Genomic DNA, 23,107 nt, shown 5'->3' on the forward strand with positions numbered 1-23,107 from the left:
ACCTGTCAAGGTAGGTTATCACAAACTTTTGCATGTTAAAGAGCCTCAACAGGGAAAAACTGTGATGTGTCTAAAGTTCAGTCAGGACTTCAACCCAGACCTAGTATTCATGCCCACAGAGTTGCACCGGCATCCTGTAAGTATGTCACATTAAGAACAGATAAGTATTTTCTCTTGTATTACAATAACACTTTGGGGTGTGAGCACTGAGCAGTGCTGATATCTCTCGGAAGTGCTGCTGCTCAGTTTTCCTCTCTATAAATTGTTTCTTTGTTAACACACCCGCAGTGTGGGAGAACCTGAATCTGCCATCCTAATTATCTGACATTGTGCAACTTTGGTCCTGTTCTCACTCTGATTGCTTAGCAAATTAATTTTTACCACTAGTGTGTGTTTAACACCTTCACCCACTCCTATTAAGTCTTTTAACTTTCAGGTTACTTCAGGCACCTCTTTCTTACCTCGTTTAATGGCCAGTGGAATCTTAAATTCACAACGATGGTAACTGAAATATTTAAATTGCAGAGTTATTGCGAGAAAGTACAAGCATAAATGAGGTTTACTATTTCAAAAGTAGCCCATTCTAAATTAAGCACAATATAATTGCATATAATAGAAGTTGGCAACCTGACCTGGTCACAGTTATATTCTCCACTCTTGTACAGTCTAGTACTTGCTTGAATGTTTACCATAGCTTTCTGCCAGCCATACCAGTTTTCCATGCTGCCTAATTGGTGGCAACCAGAGGGATGCCAGATACCACAGCAAATATGCAGAACACTGAAAGCTTCCTGACACCAGGTCTTAACTATTTTTTTTAATCTACTCCAGTATTGTTTACTCTGGCAGCAGCTTTTCAGGATCTTAGCCAAAGGGTCTTCCACATCACTTGTTGCTATGTGATTTTTTTTTTTTAACTGGAGGCACCGGGGACTGAAACCACGACGACCTGCATTCAAAGCATGTATGTTTTCTAAGTTATAGACAACCTCCCACCCAAATGTTGAGTACCCTACCCCAAACAAGTAATTACTAATGGTGCCCATGACACAGAAGCACAGTTTGCTTCTACCACTAGGAGCCATGCATTCAGTATTGTGGGCCTACTTCTGCAGAACTCCCTCGCTGGTCAGATCAAACAGGTCCCCACTCTGTGGAACTTCAGGTGTTTGGTGAAGACTTTTGATTTCAGGAGGCATTTTAAGTAAGCTTTTCTGATTCTATGGTTAATTTTAATCCTTTGTACCTCTTTTGTAATCTCAATGTACACTGCTTAGAAAATACAGCGTTAAGTGTCATATAATTTAAATAAATAAATACAATAATTTAATTGCTAATTAGGTTTTCACAGATTCCCATGCAGAAATCTTAAAAATCAGGCATGAATTATGGGTGGATTTTTTTTGGGGGGGTGAGTTAAGTTTCCTCTTTGCGGGGCATAAGATGGGAAATCTAGTCTTATGAATGAGCAGTGCTACTTCCACACACTACCTTCACTGATCTCCCAAAAAACTAGGTTTTGACAAATTACAGCAACACATCTTGCACAGGGAAAAGAGCCTATTGATACCAATTAGTTCCAGGCTCTGCAACAGTCAACTACTATAGTCCAGAAGTGACAACAAAGAAACCAGAGAAATTCATGTTTATTTAAAGAAGATTCTAACCAGAAAAAGTTGTGGAAATGTGAGTAACATCTAATGAAGGCTTAGAAACCAGAAAGAGCTTAGGCACTGCTGGCGGGGATTCAGCATGGTACCGGCGGTTTCTTTGCCTTCTCCTTGCCTTCCAAATTGCAACAGAGGTTTGGGCAATACAGCTCTTTCTACTCACATATTGAAGTTGTAATGACCAGGGTAATTAGTATGTAGAACAAATTTCTTCACTTTGTGAGTATTTGCATCAAAAAGGATATCCTGTTGGTGAAATTGAGAAAGGAAAAACAATGAGCCACACAAAGTTGAAATGATTAAACAGCTTCCCATAAATGAACAGAAAGTCCTGGACATGGCTTTTTGAAATGTATGCAGGTGGGCTCAGATAACAATGATTTCAAGATGTTTTCTTATTTGGTAGCTATATTAATATTATGCAAAAATCACTGTGAAAGCTAAGACCTCCAATTTCCTGGGACCTGCCCTTACTAATTGGAGAAAATTTTCTCTGCCTTCTCCCATTTGTGTTTAAGATGACAGGCAGTGGCACTGCCCTTTCTCCAGAACATTTTTTGGGTCTGAAGGATTATGTTTTGATTTTGCAAATGCTGGATATCAAATACATAGAATGGACCCCATGAGATACTAATTGTGTTAATTTGTCACTAATCAAACTGACAAAGATAAGAAGATACGGTTCAAATTTCTCAGCAAAGGATTTGAGGGATTTGGACAACATTGATTCTTGCATTAACTGATTAACATGGTACAGGTATTATGAAATTTGCGCACAGATGGAAGCAAAAAAGAAAAAGAAAAAAGAGATCCCTTGTTTTCAGTGTTTGCAACTTACCACTCCAAGTGTGAAGTAGTTGAAGAAGTAGTCATTGCACTTTGAAGGAACCTGCTTGTGAGGTGAGGGTGAATGAATTTTCATCTTTAAAAAACAAACAAAACAAATCTACACTTCAGCTTTTGGAAATAAGGAGACAAGTAGATCATCCAGTTTCATCAATATGCTCCTCTGGTTTGAACGGACTAAGTTAGCTCTATGGCAGAAATGAGAAATTTGTTCTGGTTCAACAGCCATTATTGCCACTCAATTACTGGGCATTTTGGGCACATTCAATGAACACTAACCTGCATAACCTGAGTGCATTTCTGGAGAGCTCTCTATTCTTTCCCTCCCTTCTTATTTTTCCTGCACATTAGTTAATACCTTGGGGAAATTGGATGGGGACTCAACATGGATCCTGAATACCAGAACATTATTTTTTTGGGTGGGTGGGGGAGAATCCCTGCCCAAAAAAGTAGATTGTCAGGGAAACTGCTTCTACTCTAGCCTTTTCCTGACATACTAGTTTTCTGTATGTGGGAATCTGTTATGATGGAACCTTCTGTCATCTGCAAAATCTGAACAGTGCAGTCCAGACATCAGTTTAACATCTAATCTACTAAATAAATAAATGAAATACTGTTAGTAAAACTGGGGTTAGGCAGGATGAGAAGACAAGACTCTGTCCTAAACCTGAAGCCACAGGGCAGTTAGAAGGTTAACATTTATTAAATAACTTCCAAGCCTGTAGGGATATTGAAAAGTGTAAACGGTTAATTTTAGTAGCCTAACACAGAGATAATCTGTGTTAACTTGTTATTGTAATCCAACCTTATCTTCTGACTTGTAGAAAACTTTGTGAGGAGACCCCAAAGTGCTCAGAACATCTTGGCACGAATCACCAAAATAAACACAGCGCTCAAATACCCGCATCTTGGCATCAGCTAATACACCAGGGCCGCAACCTGAAAAACAAGGGAAAGTGTTAATAGATGGGATACCACACTTCCAAAATGCTGCTATGGCCGGAAGCCTTCATTCAGCTCTTGTCCAGCTAACCAAAAGGGTGAAACGAGAACAGAAATCACACTGTGGCAGATTTTAGAAGTCTCTCAACAAATAAAAATGAGCAACTTCAGAGAGGTGTAACTCAGGATGCAAGTGACATTAGCAGAATCCAAGTAGAAAAAAAATAAAACACTAAATAGAAATGTACAAAACACACTTGCCACATTGGAGCAACTCTCATAAATAACCTGTGGAAGACAGATTATTCAAATTCATGCACACTAGTCCTCTTCAATCTGGTGGCTTCCAGATGTCTTGGACTACAAATTCTGGGAGCACCACATTGGGGAAGGCTGGTGCAAATTAGCATGCAGCTGAAACATCCATTTTCACCCGATCTGTTTTAGTCCTACTGAAATGAAGAGGAGTTGCACAAGAGCAGAAGTGGTCTTTCTGTGGGGCTGGGGTTGTGCTCTTTCTTCTTTAGAAATAGCCCAATGTAGTGCAATACTATTTGTTGCATGAAGTGTGGGTTAAATTTTTTAAAAAATTGCAACCAAAGTTATGCACAAGCACCCTTCTATAAAAGATACTCTAGATTAATCCATATTTTATCAGGAATGATTGTTACATTTCTATCCCACCCTTCATCCAAGGGGCTATAGGCAACACACACGTCCTTTCCCGTTTTAACCTCATAATGAAACTATACTAGAGGGCAAGTTAGATTGAGAGTGTGTGGCCGTCTCAACATCACTCAGTGAACTTTGTGGATTTGAGTTTCCTGGTACTAGTCCAATACCCCAGCCATCACAGCAAGTGTGGGTAACGTGTGACACTCCAGATGCTTCAGGACTATTAACTCTCACCATGCTTGGCTGGAGATGACAGGAGTTGGGAGCCCAGCAACAGCTGGAGGGCCACAGACTGCCCACCCCTGTCATACGCTTTCATGAACCAGAGTCCACTTCAACAGATGCATTAAATGTAATTCTAAATTGGCACACATGTCTGTGTGGAATGGATAAATTAGGTCCGAGGGAAACAAAATGAAAGAAGCACGCACTGTGAAAATTTGGTAAAAATCAACAGTGACAATTAATAAGGCCACAGTGGTGATAACACCAGCATCCGGGCTTCAGTAAGCTTATTACCACACAAAGTGTAATAAAAATCCACAATCTCTGTTCAAGCCATAGGTGAAAGTATTTTAAATGTAGTATACATTTTACATAAATTTAACATGATCAACATTTTTGTTAATTATGAATCCCCTTTCCATTGTCCTGCCCTCAGACTGGGAGTTCTTTAGATACACTGGCATCCAAATGAAGTACATTCACTTTAAAACTAAGTTTTGATATGCATGAGTTAACCCCTCAGTGAATAATGCTAATAATGAGTAGCTAATACATCCAACATCTTTTCCTTTAAATTTCAGGCACGTATATATGTTATCTGGACTTCACACTCTACCTTGAAAAACCATTTACAGTTTCTGGATAATAGCTAACTCCTTCCTACTATTACCAGGATATATGATCCCTGTCCTAGGCAGCTCTCCTTTCGCCTCCTCTGTAAAAATAGAAGCAAATTCCACTTAAAATTGGCTACAGTTTTATTCATCTTGTAATCAAGACAACCAAAAATCCTTCATTTTGTGATGCTAATCTTCAAGTGAACAGAAGCAAGACTTGATGAATTTTTCATTCATTACAGTATCCACAAATAAACAAACACCAAACCTTCAACCAAAGGCTGGATTGAAACTGCACTCATTTTACCTATTTCTTAGGTGATTCTGCTGTTCCTCCAAGTAGCTCATGGCAGCCAGTGCAGTTGGGCCAGGAATGGTGTTATATGCTCAGTCCTGCCCTGGTGAGCAACCTAGCTGCTAAATTCTGCACCAGCCGAAGTTTCCAAACCACCTTCAGAGACCGGCCCATGTATAGTGCATTGCAGTGATCTAACTTAGAAGTTACCATAGCATAAAAGTGAGGCTATCCCTGTTCAGGTAGGGGCACAGCTTTGCCACCAACCCAAACTGATGGAAGGCACTCCACACCACTAGGCCACCTGAGCCTAAAGCAACAGCAAAGGATCCAGGAATACCCCCACGCTGCGTATCTGCTCCTTCAGAGCAACCGCCCATCCATACGGTCTAGGGAACCATCCACTAGCAGTGCTTCAGTCTTATCTGGATGGAGCTTCAGTTTGTTGGCTCTCATCCAGTCCTTTACCAAGGCAAGACACTGGTCCAGCACATCCACTGCCACACCTGCAGTTGTAAAGGGGAAGTAGAGTTGTGTGTCATCAGCATATTGCTGACAACGTACTCCAAAACTCTGGATAACTCCACTCAGGCTTTTGTGTTCATATGAGACTTATGAGCAGACTTGTATGGTTGGTTAGCCTCCTCCCCTAGAAACCCCAGATGTCTTCCCAAAACAGAATCTTTCAAGGGTGGAGCAACATCCCGAATCAGCTTCAAAATATGGTTTCATATCCTGATTTGGTGAACTCTTGCAAATGATGGTCAGATATATGGTGTTGGTGTGGCTACAACATGACTTTACAAACCATGGTTTGGGGGCCACATCTGAATTCTAATACACACCTGACTACTGGCCAGTTTTAGGCTTCTATGTCCCTATGGTGGTGAAGAGCACCTCCTAATTCCCTTTGCAACCCTGCTAAACCCCTAAGAATCTTTCCACATCTCCCAAAGGTTCTGATTGTGAATCTGGTTCATATATAGTTTTGCAGAAATTCTTGCTTGACAGACAGACAGACTTACTTATTGCTCAAGGAGAACCCACAGCCCTACACCTAAGACAAAGTTTCATTATACCAAGAATGGTGTTGCAATGAACTTGGAATAAACTGAAGCAATATTTCCTGGAATGTACGAGTCAATACTTGAGACATTCTGAGATATATAGGTTGCCCATATTCACATTTGTGCCTTTGAAAGTAAACCCCTGCTCACTAATACCTGCAGTGAGTAAGCGAAGCCGTAAACCTGAGGGCCCAGCTCCATCTCTCAGAACATCAACATTCTCTGCATACACATTTCCAAGGAAACAGCTGAGGGGCATCATAGGAGCCCTGAAACAGCAAGATCATGTATAATTAAACAATACGGAGATTAGTGCTAAGCAACACATTGTTTCTGGTTCACTTTTATATACCAGTAGCGAGTGCTGTATAACTAAACAGCCCTAACTTCAATAGTGGTGTCGCAAACACAACTTACAGATGAAGAAGCAAAAAGAGAAGAACTGCATTTTTTAAAGGAACCTTACCATTTACTAAATTTATGCTAAACAGCCAACAACACAACAGAATGCCCATGTTAAAATTTAAATTACTAAACTACCACACAACAAAGTCCACACTATAAACTTTTAAAAAACTGGATTTCTAACTGGCAGTAATTCTAGGGAGCTTGTTATGGTTGAATTTGAATGCTAGAGCATGGTTGAAAAAGATTAACTATGGCTAAATTGATAAACTGCATAGGTTGCAATTGACCAGCAAACAAGAATTAGAAACCATAGTTTGCAATAGGTTTGCAAACAATGCTTTGATGTGATGTCTGAATTGATAAACTGTGGTTATGAACATCATTCTGCCTTCAGAGGCTATTGCATCTTCAGAACAGAGCACTGACCAAACGAAAAATGGAAGTAAATAAGCAGCTATAAACCATGGTTTTTGCCTGCACATTTTGAAATAAAACTATAGTTTGGGTTCAAAAATTGTCTTTACAGATCCTCATGGTTTGAGAAGATGCTTAAATTAGGCTTGGCTCAATTAACTCTTGAGCATGTTAACCAGCAGGGTTGGTTGGTATGTTTTTAAATACCAAGATAAGTTATTGTGTGAAGAGGCTCTGTACTTTTAATCTGGAATTGACTTGCCTGAAGTCAATTCCAGATTAACACAAAATGATGTAAATAACCAAGTAAACTTGAATACTGTAATAAAGCTAATTATAGCCAGCATATATAATTATATGCACATAAAGTAACAGATTTGACTTTCACTATTTATCCATTTGAAGATATTTCTCAAAATATAAGAGCTACTTACTTGGTATCTTGCAGACTGTTTCCACTATAGATGTACATACGTTTCACAGTTGCACCATGGGGAATTTGCAGGGAAGCTAGGCCATGGGCAAAGTTTGGCTGGAAAGGTTAAATTAAAATTATATTTGATTGCACAACACATAGTTTTAAGTCCAATAATACTAAATCTTGTACCACCTACAACCAAGTGAGTCAGAATGATCTTCAAAAACCAGCAAAACATTCTCTCTCTACATAGCAAAACTAAGATTAAAACCCCCATCACGTGTCTTGCAGCAGTTAAAAAACCCATGAAATGACTTGCAGAAGTCACTTACATGTACATGTACATGTACACACACAAACAAACAAACAAACAAACAAACACAAAGTGGATCCTATGACATGCATTCTCTGTGGCTCCACAAACCAATTCTTCTCAATAGTCTATGAATGTAGCTGATTAACAGACAAAGACATCAGGACCCCCCACTAATCTTCCTCTCTTCCCCCTCCTATTTTGGATGGGAGATTAATTTCAGCACCTCCTGCTGGGAGGCTAGTAGTTCATTAAACTTCTTCCAACTAGGATTATTACTGTTGTTTTCTTGTCTTGCAGTGCAGTTTGAATTTTAAAAGAAACAATCCATGGTAAAGGATGGACACCAATCTATATTGCAGTGGTCTCAGAATGTTAACCAATTGCAGGGTCCCTAATTTCAGGTGTCAGACACTGCATTGTAGTTAATGTAAAAGGTTAATCCATCCCCCAGTTTGTGTAGCTCAGATACGGTAATTTTCATTTAAAAATATTTGTGAATCTTGATTTGAAGATTTAAGGGGCCTATTGTAATACCACATGTACTTTGTTCAATTAAATAAATCCTCTGAAAATATTCAGATTACAAACACTATGGCCCAGTTTGAAGATCTCACAGCTTGATAATCAAAACAATAGTTTGGTGAATGGGAAGATCCTGTGAACTCAAATATTTATTCCCCCATTCATTCCTAAGCAGGGACAACTGTAGTTAACTGTGATGCCTTATCCAGTGTTCATAGAATCATAAAATTGTAGAATTGGAAGGGATCCTGGGGGGTCATCTAGTCCAACCACCTGCAGGAATCTCAACTAAAGCATCCATGGCAGATAGCCATCCAAACACTGCTTAGAAACCTCCAGTGAAAGAGAGTCCACAACCTCCTGAGAGTCTATTCCATTGCTGAACAGCTCTTACTGTCATAAGATTCCTTATTTCTTATAACTTGAAGCCATTGGTTCGGTTTCTACCCTCCAGAGCAGGAGAAAGCAAAATTGCTCCATCTTCCATGTGACAACCCTTTAGCTATTTGAAGATGGCTATCCTATCTGCTCTTGGTCTCCTCTTATCTAGGCCAAACATACCCAACTCCCTCAACTGTTCCTCATAAGGCTTGGTTTCCAGACCCTTTATCATCTTGGTCAACCTCTTCTGCAGATGTTTCACCTTGTCAATATCATTCTTAAATTGTGGTGCCCAGAACTGTACACAGGGCTCCAAGTGTAGTCTGAGCATGGAGGAATAGAGAGGGACTATTACTTCCCTTGATCAGGACACTATACTTCTGTTGATGCAGCCTAGAAAAAACATCCCCCCCTTTTTTTGGTTGCTTTTGTTAACACTGCCAACAGTTTGAAACAACTCTGATTCCAATCTCTGATTTGAGATTCAACTATGGTTAGTGGTTAACTATAATAATACCAGTTCACAAAAAGCAATAATACCAGTACCATGGCAAACCTATAGTTATCACTAACCATGAAAAGGAAAGGGGGGGGGGACAAGTGGGATGAAGAGAGGGAGTGTGTGTTAGCCTGCAGGATAATTCTATAGTTTGGAAATCAGTTCCTATAACAGCTGAACTAGGCCTAAAGAGGAAGTTACATATCTCAAAAATCAATAAATTAAGGCACAAAGACACAAGTCTTTCAAAACACAGTGACTTTGTTTAAACATGTATTTATTAACTAAGAATATTTCAGACCTCATACTTTGGAGTTTCAGTCCATGAGTCCAATTGAAAGGAAAAAGACAGTCCTCTGAAGTTGAGGTGGAAAAGTTGTTCAGCAGAGTTGTACACTGGAAAAACACACATACATGCATATAAGAACAGCAATTTATCCCTTTCCAATCTGACAGTACTGTCAAGCAGTTTAGCTCTTCATTAAACTATGCCTAAAGCGCTTATAAAATCTCTAGCAGCAGTTGGAGCTTCAACCTGTCTAAAGGCAAAAACCCATGAGGTGAACAACAGGGATAATTAATGAGGCCAGATAGGAGGTTTTCAAATGCTCAAGTGCCAGATATATGAACTAACCTTTTGTTTCTTTAACAGCACAATATTTTTCTATTCTCATTATCGCTATGGAATTTGTTGGATTGAAAAAAAACATGGCAAATCCATCAGGCACAGGCTCCATCCTACTTGTTTCTCCCCCTTTCCTCACATGGCTTGGTGAAATTGTAGTGTAGTATTATGTGTATATGAAGGACAATGCTAACCATGGGTTGTTCTTAACCAAGGTTTGCTGTTGTTTAACAAACCCTGGTTAGAAGGCTAAACCTAGTTAGTGTAAACCTCCATAGAAAAATATTAGGTTGTGGCCAACTAACTTCTACTCAGAGTAGATCCATTAGTCAGGTCAACTCTACTCTGAGTAGAACTAACAGTGGATACATTTCATCGCTACTATGAGAGGAAGGAGGTCACACACCTGATATAACCAGCAATTGTTATGAGGACTATTGCCTCTGCACATGGTCTGAAGCAATATCATTATAATCTGATGGTTTTATAATTCTGTTAGCACAGATCTGCTTTTCATCTCATCCCAAACATATTCATATGACACTGATTGCAGACATATAATACTTGATGACTTGAAGGAGTTTTGAAATAGGCATTGTTTCCTTTGGTGTACTCACAGCTTTAGTCAAACAGGATTTTCAAGTTTCTAAAGCACTATTGCAAGTATAGGGAACATTTTTCAGCCCAAGAACCTCACTGCCTTCTAGGCAACCTTGTAAGAGCCACATGCCAGTTTTGGATGGGGCCATAGGCAAAAGCGGGCTAAGCAATGAATGTACCTTTGGACAGTAGGCTTGTATCTACACACACTGTTGCACCCCTCTCTATCATCCAGCCAGGCAAGCAGGAAGCAGTTTCAGAGTTTAATGACACATTACAGCCAAGCAAAACCCCTCAATGAGGATGTAAAGCAAGGCCACTGACTGGCGTAGCCTAGGAAAAGAGGGAGTATTGCCTTGGCAGACAGAGAGGCTGAGGAGTTGGAGTTGCATTTGGCTCCTGGTCCTGAGGTTCCCCACTACAGCTACCTGAAAAACCTGCTGGACTAAAGAATATAACAGAGCTCGAGAAAAAAAATAATGAAACATAAAGCATAAATGCTGCAGGAGAAAAAGTCAAAATTCTTACCATGAATTTCTACTGGCAGGGGGTATTGGAGGCCAGTCAATAGTCTGGGATGGCTCTTCCCACTGACTGGACAGGCAGGGTCCCAAAATGATGATCCTACCCAGAGGAGGGTCCATCCCACTCACACCAGACCAGCCAGCACAGAAAGAATAACCCATCAGCCCATATGGACTCCATCCACCTAGGACACCAGTTCCAACAGATCCAGATCCAGAAGACTAACACAGGAAAAAACAGGCCATGGGGCAAAAAGGGAACCTTTTCAAGAACCCTATTACCTCCCTGAGCCTCCTAGAGATGGTTGAGGATGAGGAAGAAACCTTCTGTCTAGCCCCTACCCATCGAAGGAAGCAAATATGGTCTCAAACTTTGGGAAGGCCAAAATCCTATCCAAGCAGAAACATCCAAAGTGCCAGGACCATTCCTTGGTTGACTATGGGGTAGGACAAAATTAAGGAAGAACCACCTTGTGAGCTCTGTGAAAGATGGTCTTAACCTTTAGGACAGGCATGATCAAAGTCAGTTTGGGGGGCCTAATTCGGTCCGCCCGTCGGTTTAATCCTCCCTGTGGTTCTAAAAAAAGGTCAACAACTTAAATCCTAAAAAAGGTCAATAACTTTGGTCGGCCCTCATGCATGTTCACTTCATCAAATCTGGACCTCTTTGAAAAAAGTTTGGACACCCCTGCTTTAGGACAAAGGTCATATCAGGCTGAAGCACCACCTTGTCTGATAAGAGTAGGATGGCCTTTCCCTTGGGCAGAATCATAGTTTGGGACCCTGCCTGTCCAGCCAGTGGGGAGAGCTATCCCAGACTGATGACTGCCTTCCAGGAACCTCTGGCAACATAAGCAAATCCACCATAAGCACCAATGGTTCTATCATACAATTTTCAGCTCTCTGAAAATATATATATTGTCAGTCTCATGCCTCTACTAACTCATTAGAAGCTTTTTTATCACACTTGGCAAGATAGATCATGAAGCATATAGAAAGCTAAAACCAAGTTTATGCCTCCTTCATAAACAAATAATCCCTTGTGAATGAGACCCTTTGGTCTACCTGACTTTCAATTCCAGTGAAGCATAGGGAACAGCCACAGATACAACCAACCAAGTATCCACATGTGAACAGTGCCAAGAATTGCCAACTCACCTCCTGGATGTGTTGCTCCAAAAGACTGATCAATTTGTTCTATGGTTGGAGCAATAGCCTGAGAGTTAAAATGGACACCACTGGAAGGAAGGAAAAATCAATATTGCCATGGACGCTTTCAGTCAATGGAGTCAAAGGCAGATGAGAGATCAACAAACACAACACACAGCTTTTGTTGGTGGACAGCTAATGTACTTTTGAATAAGATAATTCAAAACAAGTCAGTGAACAATGTGCAAGGTCTCTTGTGAAAGCCTCCACGTGCATTGGGGACATAACCTGACTCTCTTTGACTCATCGTTTTAACTTATCTGAAAGAAGTGTGTATATTTTATGCATGAATATCAAGAAGCCTTATTTGGAGATATTTTGAAAGTCATCATAATCACACTTCTTAAAGACTGAAACCAAAATATTAGCTATCCAGACAGTTGGCAATATTCCAGTTGAATTATCAGAAACAAAGTGGCCAAAATTGACGCCCCTTGAAATGAGTCGATATGAAAAATTAAAATGGTAACATGTCCCTCTCTGGGGCTTTGCCAGGCTTAAGTCTCTGAATCAATATTGGATCAAATATTTGTTGTATTCAAAGTCACTTATAAAACAGCTTCATGATTCTTTCATCTTCACAATTCATTCCGAACTTACCGTAACTATTTTTACAGTCACTCAGAGAAGCAGGTCGCTAATCCCCTTCTACAGAATGAAAAAGTACCTATAGGAATGCTCTGCCCAACCCTGCTTCAGTGATCTGTGACAAACATCCAGGTTTCCACTCCTCACCAAATGCACACAAATAGGACTATGAAGCCTTTTGTGAAATTTATGAATGAAGATATTTGGAAAGTCACCAAGAAAAACACAGCAGAAATATACTCAATACATTTTTAAACACAGGAAAGAGAGGCTTTTGTTTCAATTACGTGCTTCACTGAGTAGAGTAAGATATTCTGAGGGCCTGAAATGAAGCCACTTTTAAAAGCCAGTTCCCTCCCCGCTCCTTGTTTTCAGCAGTTATATCTGCAGTATCTCACAAGAGCGCACAAAAAATTAGCTGAGGGACAATTTGTAGAAGAGCACAGCTTAAGCCTTAAGATCAGCTGAGGACAGATCCTCATCAAAGACCATTCCCTTTCCCTGAGAAACTGTAAAGGTGGCTGGAGATCTCTAAAGAGAATCTCAGCACCCTTACCAAAACCCTTCCAGGATTCTTTCAGGTAACCATAGTTTTGAGGACTGTAGCATACGTCTTATGTTAGCTATGAAGATGAGATGATGATCTCGTCTCAGTTTCTTAAGCCAAGATGGGATAAGGCTGAACAGTGGTATCTTTGAGCTCAGTGACTTTTCAGCTGTTCTCTCTCATGGCAGATGTCCTGCCAACCCTAAGAGGGGGGAAAGGAATAAGGGGCTACATTTATTTGACTCACCACTTACCAATATTTTAACTTCACTTTAGTCAAGTCATAAACTTCAATCACCTAAAAAAACAGGGAAAATACCATTATTACAAAAGTAAAAGACTGGTGTTGAAAGAGAGAGAGAGAGAGAGAGAGAGAGAGAGAGAGAGAGATGCACGCACGCACAGACACGAACGCATGGACACACACGAACAGCAGGACTGTTGAGAAGTATTGAAAAACTTTTCCCGCACCTCATTGAGCAGTTCAGCAAAGCCCTGATGCCCCTCCAGCTCATGTGAGCAGGAGCAGTATTGGGGCTTGGTAGGGCTGGATGGTGGGAGGAAGGTGGGGAGGAAGAAGCAGCCAAGATACATTGCAGACACTGTGGTATATCAACATATCATGGTATTTAGCTGCTGATATATCACAATGTTGAAAACCAAGATATCGCCCAACCCTTGCCATGCAGATGATGGTTATATAATAAAAACATTTTAAAATAAGTGTCTGTTCCCTGTGTCTCTTTCTGTTTCGAATGCCATTGCTTTACAATTTTATGGGGCGGGTTTTTAAAATATTGTTGTAAGCTTCCCTGAGCAAGGCAAATGTGTTGGAAGGGCAGGTGCAAGTTTTCCAAATAAATAAGTGTGTGATGGCAGGTATGAACTCTGGCAAATTCAGGCTTATGGGATCTTCTTTGCTGTAGCTACAGATAGAAGACCAGAAGCTTCTGCTTCCATTTTCAGCAAACTCCGGTTTTGTCCAAACGGAAAACTTCAGTTTGAGGAATTAAGTCCAGCAAATTAACCACAGTTTGAAGTCAGTTTGTTTCCTTAAGCAATAGAGTTTGGACATAGCAGGTTTGGACATAGCAAGTAACTGTTAAAAGTTTCCAATATCCTCTTCACAGATAGAGGAAGTAGAGAAATGGAATGTGAGTCTAGAAGTTCATGAATGTAGTAACCACCATCCTTTATCATTATCTGCAAACCAGGCCAAAGTCTTCGAAAATAGGAAAGAATGTGAGTGTAAGTACCAGAGTGAGGCTGCAGCAGGGGAAATAGGAAGAGGAGGGCAAAAATGAATGCATGGAAGTGATTGAGAGAAAAGGAAGGTGAAATAAGGACCAAAATATGGGGCAGAAGCAAACCATGCTGATTATCTATCCCACTAAGGACATCAGACATTTATTTAGCATATTAATTTAATTAACTAATTAAAATGTCCATTATAGCATCTAAAGAAAAAAACCCACACATTTTAATAGGATTTAATGAAGGTAACAGTTTTCCGTGGGCACAAAAAATATAGGGGGGGGGGATTCATTGGCAAAAACATCTAAGTTCAAGATGAACAGATTTGTTTGCAGCAATGCTTTCATCCCAACATCTTCCTTATAGGAAACAGTTTTGGTAACAATCTGATTGTAAATATATATGTTACTTTCTATCTGAATAAAAAAGGTTTGCCACAACCAACCAAGTGCAGACTTTGCAGTGACAGGACCTTGGGCTCCCAGTCTTTTCTTTCTATATGGATGCTTTGTTTTTTTTACAAATCTTCAGGTTCCGCCAAACATGCTCTAGAGTGGGAACCGTGGGAAGAAACTGCAGCTTATAAGGCCTGCCTTTGGTACCACTGATCAAAAGATCAGCCATGATGTGGGTATACAGGATGTGGAGAGTGGAGGGGAAGAGAGATGCTAGGGTGGCAGCTGTCTTACACTCTTACACTTGGTTGGTGAAACTGCAGCAGTCTGGAGTTGCTAAGGCCTCATCCACTGTCCAACAGTCAATAAGGGTGGGCCCAGAGCTAATGACCCACAGTTAACAGGAGCACTGCTCAGCTGCATAGGTGACACACTGCTGCATGTCTTTATCAGCTCCACAGTTCCCAAGTGGCACAGTGAGCATGTGCTAAAACATTTGGAAACTGAGTATTATATTTAAAAGTGATTTCCTCCCCGCCCCCATCATTGCTGGAATAAGCTTGTAGTCGGTGGCTCAAAACATGATTTTAGTGAAAGTGGTTCACACATTGCTAGTTAACTAGATGTTACACTAGGCACATATATTTATTTTTCTTTTTGCTATGGGAGGGGGAATTTAGCTCTTCCTCCCTACCATATTTGCAAAACAAAAACCCATTACTTAAAAGATGCTATTAGCACTGGGAGAAATGCTCCCACTGGTGCCCGTAAAAATCAACAGGCTTCATGAGAAAGAACTGGGTGGGAGAATAGACAATCTACTATTAGATGAAGTTGTGTCCGGGACTGCTTTTAGCATATTTAAGAATTTCCATTCCATTTCACAATATAGTAATCATAAGTACAAACAAATCAAGACATAATACAACAGCCTAGTATTGAACAATTTGCTTGGTTGCTTGGCTTAAGTTTGCCCTCCCAACATTCAAATCCTCATTGCCAGTTAACACCAGCTAAGAGTTTCCACCACCTCTTTGGGATCACATGAAACTGAGAATAGGCCTAAGTATCATAAGCATCATAAGCATTTCCAGATGACTTCACTCAGAGGTTGCACAAAATGCTGAAATATAGATTTAATTTAGTGAGCAGTTGGCTGTGACAATTTCCTTTGCAGTCTGAACTGCAACCACTTTCATGCCTTCATAACCATTAGACTGTGGGCAACTGTAACAGACACTGCATGTCACCTCTGACTGTTCTGAAGCTGTTGCTAGTACAGACTGTTGTGGCTGATGTAGATCCATGTACTTTAGGTGATGTTGTGCAAGTCTACAATAGTCTGAATAGCTTTTGGGGGCATCTGTTTCTGTTATTTCAGACTTCAAATGTAAAGGTAAAGGACCCCTGACAGTTAAGTCCTGTCGCGAACGACTCTGGGGTTGCAATGCTCATTTCGCTTTACTGGCCGAGGGAGCCGACGTTTGTCAGCAGACAGTTTTTCCAGGTCATGTGGCCAGCATGACTAAGCCGCTTCTGGCGAAACCAGAGCAGCGCACGGAAACACCATTTACCTTCCCGCCGGAGTGGTACCTATTTATCTACTTGCCCTTTTTGGTGTGTTTTTGAACTGCTAGGTTGGCAGGAGCTGGGACTGAACAACAGGAGCTCACCCCGTCGCAGGGATTCGAACTGCCAACCTTCTGATTGGCAATCCCACGGCTAAGTGGTTTACCCGTGTCCTTTATTTCTGACTTATAAGGTGCTAAATGGCCAAGATACCACCCACCTAAACAACAGCTTCCTTCACCATGCCCCACTGCAATCTCTAAAGCTGGCAAAATGGACATAACATTACGTGCCATGGAGTGTTGCAGCAAGGGTTAATTATCTATACAGAATGCCACTAGGTAGCTACTCCATCCAAAATAGGGTTTCTGCATTTAAGAGCTCCGAAACTGGACAATGTTCCTTCCACAAGCAACATTTACCCTAGAGTCCCTTTTCAAGGAACTGGCCTGCAGTAATTGAGCGGGCTTGCTTTTATACGAAGAAATGAACCTCTTTATCGCAAGACATTTCGCTTGAAGCGGTTAACCACTGGATAGCTCACATATTAATTGTTCTGCTCTTGGAAATGCAAATGTTGGTCAGTCCTAGCACCAAGATCACCTGAGACTTTGCAGTCACCAGTCCAGCACAGAAAAGTTTTCCCTCTCCATGGACTAAGCAGAGGGAACATTTACCAAACCAGCATATTTCAGTTCACTAAAGCCCTACCCCAATGACTAGCAAATCTGATTGATAGGACTTGTAGTTTGGACTTCTGGAGGTGCCAGGTTGGGAAAGGGTGTTATACACAATGGAGCAGCATAAGAAATCAATTGTGAATGTTTAACAGCATGGTATTGATTCATGTACAAGTGAATGTTTACCAAAGCACTTTATGTTCTACCAAGTAAGCAGCGAAAAAGCATTATGAGCAATAGAAAGAAAAGCCTCTCATTAAAAAGAGAGGGGAACTAAGCAAATTAATGTGCGGGCAAAACCATGGGGGGGACCACTGCCAAGGAAAAGCGTTTATTGACCAGTTTCAATGAAAGAACACTCAGTGACTTAATGTTGCTCTTTTTAAAAAAAAAAGGAAAAGAAAACAAATGAACAGAAAGTAGCACCATGCAATTTATGTGGCTAGAATTTGGTTTAGGTGTTTAGGGGGGAAGAATAACAAGTATGCTAATCAGATTAATACTTCCTTTGTGCAAGAAAAAGCAAACATGTAGTGTGGGTATTGCCACCCCAGTGCCCGCGGCACCCACAATGGCCTTTCCTGGCGCCCATGGGTGTTGGGTTGGCAACCCATGGTGTGTGGTGGGGCAGACAGGTGGAATGGTAGAACAGTGCAGAGCATTTGCCAGAACTGGAAGAGTCCATCCCTTTGCATTCTGGTTGGTTCGAAAGGAAGTGGCATGGATGGCTTCCCTGCTGAGTAGCTGGTAAAGTTTGCTTGTTTGCTGACTACATGAAGCTGGTAGTGAGCATTTCCTATGAAAAGGTTGTATGTGATTCAGAGAGATGCACTTAGGCAGAGAGATGGACAGATGTGTGTTAGGTTGGTCAGTCTGTTGTGTGTGTGGTGTGTGTGTGAGAGAGAGAGAGAGAGAGAGAGAGAGAGAGAGAGAGAGAGAGAACTTGTAGATGGGAAATAGGGCTGGTTCTCCAGCTTAAGGGGGGGAAGTATGCCTTTTTTTCTTTCAACAAGAATTACAGTCATCTACAACTTTCAGCTAACATTTCCTCATAAGCTGAGGATTCAACATAAGGAAAAGAACAAAGAGCTCCAAGATAAGGGCTAAAATAATGAGAGAAAGGGACTGGTGTGGTGATCACTTAGCTCATACAACACTCTATTCCACTGTGTGCTCTCTAAAACTGCTTTTTCCTGAGCGCGTTCTTGAGCTGTGTTTAGGTCACTAGTCTCTTAACATCCCTACAGCTATGTATTTTGTGTTTTTGTATTGTGTTTTTGTCTTGTGAACCACCCTAAGACCTGCAGGTATAGGGTGGTACAAAAATTCTAATGATGATGATGATGTATTTATAAAACAGTCGTAAATAAATATTTAAATAAATAAAACAGACATAGGAATAATACAACCATCAAACAGTAGTGTTGGAAGAGACCCCAAGGCTCATCTAGTCCAACCCCCTGCAATGCAATGCAGGAAACACAACTAAAGAATCCCTGACAAGATGGTCATCCAACCTCTACTTAAAAACCTCAGGTGGGATCTGACCAAGGCAGACTAAAGATGAACAGGACTAGGGGTAGGGAGGAGAAAAATGCCTGAGGTATACATGGACAGGCAGTTCAGGAAAGAGAGAGCAGAGAGAGAGGAAATAAAGGGTAGGTAAAGGAGGCTGCAAAGGAAAGTCAGAGCTGGCACACACCCCATTTATACACATTTTAATATTTGGTAGGCCTCCTCCTAACAAAGCGATAATGCTATCCAGGATGTGAAGGATGCCAGGCATTGTATCTGACACCTCATAAATTCAAAACTAGTGTTCTGTTCCCTGAGCTATGATCGCCTTTCCACTGGCACATTACCTAAAATACAATTACATTATTCAGATAAATAGATAAACAACAACAATAATAATGTAAGTTTATAATGCCATCATCACACTTCAACAAAAAAATCAGTTCACTATATTCAGACAATCACACACAAGACCTAAATAACTGACATACACAGTTGCCATGGGGATACAGTCCCACAGTTGTTAGTTAGAACACTGTTGGTATCATTTTGGGAGTGCATGCATGCATATTTAAGCCTCAGGTGGGGCAAGCAGAGTTGTATTTCTCAAATCACATTTTACCTTGAGTCTTTGATTGAAAGCATCAAACAGCAGTTTGATTCCGTCCTGAGTCAGGTTAAGGATGAGGTCATGGCTAAGAGGAGACTAGAAAACAAAAAAGAGAAATTAGTTGGTGAAGATGGGTTATTGTGAAGTTACGCTCTCCTACGACGGAAAGCCAAGGAAAAAGAACCTTGACACTGGTTTCTCCCAGGTGGCAGAAGGAACAGTTCGTTGTTCCATGAACATGACTGGAATAAAAGCTGCTGCTGCCAAATTCCCTCCCATTTACCTATTTAAATGAAACTAAAGGGCTCAAGATTCACATGCCTCTTGAATTGGAAGCCCAGTGCTTTCATGGAAGGAAGGAATCAAAATATGGCATTTGTGGCTCAGCCTGAACAGCAAAGAGGAAAGAGTGCTTGCCACCCTCTTAGCACAAATGAAAATTAGTGCTTTGAGGAAAAAGAAAGGCAGAGCACCCCTGGTCTGCACCACCAACATATTCTAGCTAATAAAGGCACCAAAGGCATCATATACTTCTTAAGATTTGAATTGACCTTGTGAGGCAGGATAGGTTGAGAGAAAGTGACTTGCCCAAGGTCACCCAGTTAGCTTCATGGCCAAATGGGGAATGACCCAGGGATGAGCCACCACAGTTCTGCCACCACCAACAGAAAATTCACATCACATCAAACCACAATGTGTTTCAACAGGATAATTTCATGCATGCAGATGCCAATTATCAAATGAACAAAGCTCAAGCATAAAGCATCCATCTTATTGTTGTATACCGTTAACAAAAGCTGTTAAGGGCTTTATAGGCCAAAACCGAAATATTAAAAGCTGGCCTGGTAGCTCCTTTGGAAGTGGTGTGATCTACTGTGATAAGCTACTTCAGTGAATAGCCAAGTCACTGCATGCTATACTAGCTGCAGCTTTCAGGCCAGCCCTAAAAGCAGCCCCCTAATTTTTTTCCTCTCCTAAAAGCAAGAAAACATATACTACCATTTGATGTTATAATTATTGTATCAATTGAAATAAAGAATAATATTACGGGTACATTTGAGATTATAAAAAGAAACTAAAAACAAATATGTATTTTTCCCCCCTGTGGGAGATCTTGTGAATACCAAGAGAATGCCCTTTTCAGGAATTAATATTGCTTTGCATGTTAAGTTTATGAAGAAACAGAAGCAATTACCTCCAAGCAATGAGAACTGTCAACAAGCATCTCAACAGTGCTAGACTAGATGCAGGCAAAATATTAGCAGGCAACAGGGCTAAGTACTGATGACGCAAGCCTTGTTAGAAGGCTCCTGTACAGAATGTTTATGAATTTATGCCAGGTCTGAAAATCTCCTCAAGGATAGCAGAAGAGATGTGAAGGATTGTTTGCCTAAAGCTTATTTTCCTCCTTCAGCAAATATTTCAGACAGGCAAAAACTGATTCCGAAAAGAAACAAGTATATCTTCTGAAGCATAAAAACAGAACTTCAAGTGTGTCAATGAAAATGAGGGAATATTCCAAAGAAATGAATGGGAGTTAGGTATCTAACTCCCCATGATATTCAAAATGAAACCCGACAGTGCATTTCAAAGAAAGAATTTCTAGTTCTCAAGAAAAACAGATACAGCCTTCCCTGTGTGCTTACCAGAGGTAATTCTTACTAGCCAGAGGCAAGTCAAGTGCCAGGCCCAAATATTATTAGAGGTCAACAGGACTCCAGAGACAGGAAGCTGAGCCACTGCTGTAGCTACCACCACAAGTGCCATTGTCTCAACAACTGCATGGCCAAAATGATGCAATCAACACAGCCAGCAGTCTGGAGAGTCACTGTCATGGCAGTGTGGATTTTGACTCCCAGCAATAGTCTGGATATGGTGAAAAAAGCAGGAAGTTGCAAAACCTCCTAGAGTTAAAATGGCCAGGAAGGGTTATACACATAGCAATAGTGAGGTTTAAGCAACACTGACAGTCTACTTCCTCCTCCAAGACAGAAAAGTTTCTTACAAACTGCTACAAGATCAGATTACTAAGGTTACCTTAACTTCAGTGAGCACAGTGTAGGATAAACAACCACTTGAACCTCCACTTGGGGGGAAAAAGTAAAGAGAAACTCATGGGCTGAAAGGGGTTGATTGACTCAGCAGCCCTTGCAAAGTCAAGAGCTTGACACTCTTCTCTTACATCTGTTTTATCCCTAGTTAAGAGATAATGTAAACAACAACAGGGTTGTCATCTCAGTTTGATGAAAGTGCCAAGTTCCCTGGAGAGCACGAGTGATCTCTAAACAGTCAGCAGAAAAGCAGGACCAAAAAAACCTTGAGAGTCCTAGTTTCCATTTAAAGACTTGAGTTGTTTGCTCCCCACCAGTTCCCCTTCTCTTAGAGAACAGTAAATAGGAGGCACCCTATTTAAAACCAACAGCGACATGGGATCACCCTGCTCTGTTATTTTGCTTGTCCTCACATTGGGACACCTGCTTCCGATCTCTTCTTGAGGAGAAAAATACCATCAGAAACCACTCTCAAGCTTTGACTGCATCAACAAGCTACAAAAGATGTTATATCCTTGGTACTAACATTCTTATTCTTGAAGGTTTGGAATTTCTACTACGTTGAGTATGAGTAACAATACTGGGGGGGGGGGTAGTCATATGAGGCAATATTTCTATTTCTCTGGTCCCATCCCCACCACACACCTGCAATGCCTCCTTTCATGGCTTACGATTCGCCAGGCTTGGCTCAGCCAACTGGGGTGGGGAAATGCAATGGTGTATTTCCAGTAGGAAATTATGCCAGCATAGCTTGGCTGCACCAGGAATTTCCCAGCAGAGCCAGAGATCTACTTGATCCTTGTCCTAGTCATCCTGGCAGATCTTGCTATAGGACTGCTCTCTTAAACCAGTGTGCTAAAGGAGTCACTTATATGTACGTGAAGGACCAATCTGATAAGAACATAAGAACTTGCTGGATCAGGCCAATGGTCCATCTAGTTCAGTGTCTATTCTCAACCAGATTTGATCTTCTCAAATATGAATATTTATAGATTTGCAGCCTTGCAGATTTTGGATCTCCACCATTATTGGGAAGTATATGAAGTATATGAAGTGGTATCAATGGGAAACTTGATTTAAACGAGCCTCCCCCCCCCCTGCTGATTTAAACTAATCCATTATCATATGGCATCAGGCAGAAAAGTGGGGATGCCATAGTGAACTGAATTCCTTTGAGATGCAATATAAGCCAGAGCAAGAAGCTGCAATTTAAAGACACATTACACCAGCCTTCCCCAATCTGGTGCCCTCCAGCTGTTTTTGACTACTCCCATTAGCTCCAGGCAGCACAATTGGAGCGCATGAAGTCAGGCAAGGCTGCATAACATGAATGATCACTACACAAAGATCAAAAGTTATAATCATTTTAAAACTCGGAACTACTTCATATAACTATAGTGCAATAAAACTCTGGTGAACCAAACAGATACCCAAAAATATGTTAACATTTGAGACATTCAAATTACTTCTACAATTCAGGCAGCCTCTTTACCCAAGACTGGAGTGGCTTTCTTTCCTCCTGCTGCATTGTTATGCACTGTTCTGTGCTTTATTATTTTGATATTGGTTGTTTTTGTGGTTTTAATGATTTTAAGTGAACATTGCACTTATTATAATTGTGATATTTTTGTAACCTGCCTTGGGA

At 40.8% G+C, this 23,107-nt stretch overlaps 1 protein-coding gene across 2 annotated transcripts in view; it reads right to left on the bottom strand.

The window, feature by feature from the left end:
- Positions 1–23,107, bottom strand: part of C8H16orf70 (chromosome 8 C16orf70 homolog) — a 41,675-nt gene that overhangs the window by 5,623 nt on the left and 12,945 nt on the right. For both annotated transcript variants that reach the window (XM_033157257.1, XM_033157256.1), the window contains exons 4-13: positions 19,424–19,507; positions 13,643–13,686; positions 12,203–12,282; positions 9,597–9,691; positions 7,594–7,691; positions 6,494–6,606; positions 3,322–3,455; positions 2,509–2,592; positions 1,834–1,916; positions 462–505 (exon numbers count right to left, since the gene is read on the bottom strand). In XM_033157257.1, coding sequence (XP_033013148.1) covers positions 462–505; positions 1,834–1,916; positions 2,509–2,592; positions 3,322–3,455; positions 6,494–6,606; positions 7,594–7,691; positions 9,597–9,691; positions 12,203–12,282; positions 13,643–13,686; positions 19,424–19,507 — 859 coding nt within the window. The remainder of the gene's footprint in view (positions 1–461; positions 506–1,833; positions 1,917–2,508; positions 2,593–3,321; positions 3,456–6,493; positions 6,607–7,593; positions 7,692–9,596; positions 9,692–12,202; positions 12,283–13,642; positions 13,687–19,423; positions 19,508–23,107) is intronic.

Source organism: Lacerta agilis, chromosome 8, assembly GCF_009819535.1.
Source record: "Lacerta agilis isolate rLacAgi1 chromosome 8, rLacAgi1.pri, whole genome shotgun sequence".
NCBI classification, from domain to species: domain Eukaryota; kingdom Metazoa; phylum Chordata; class Lepidosauria; order Squamata; family Lacertidae; genus Lacerta; species Lacerta agilis.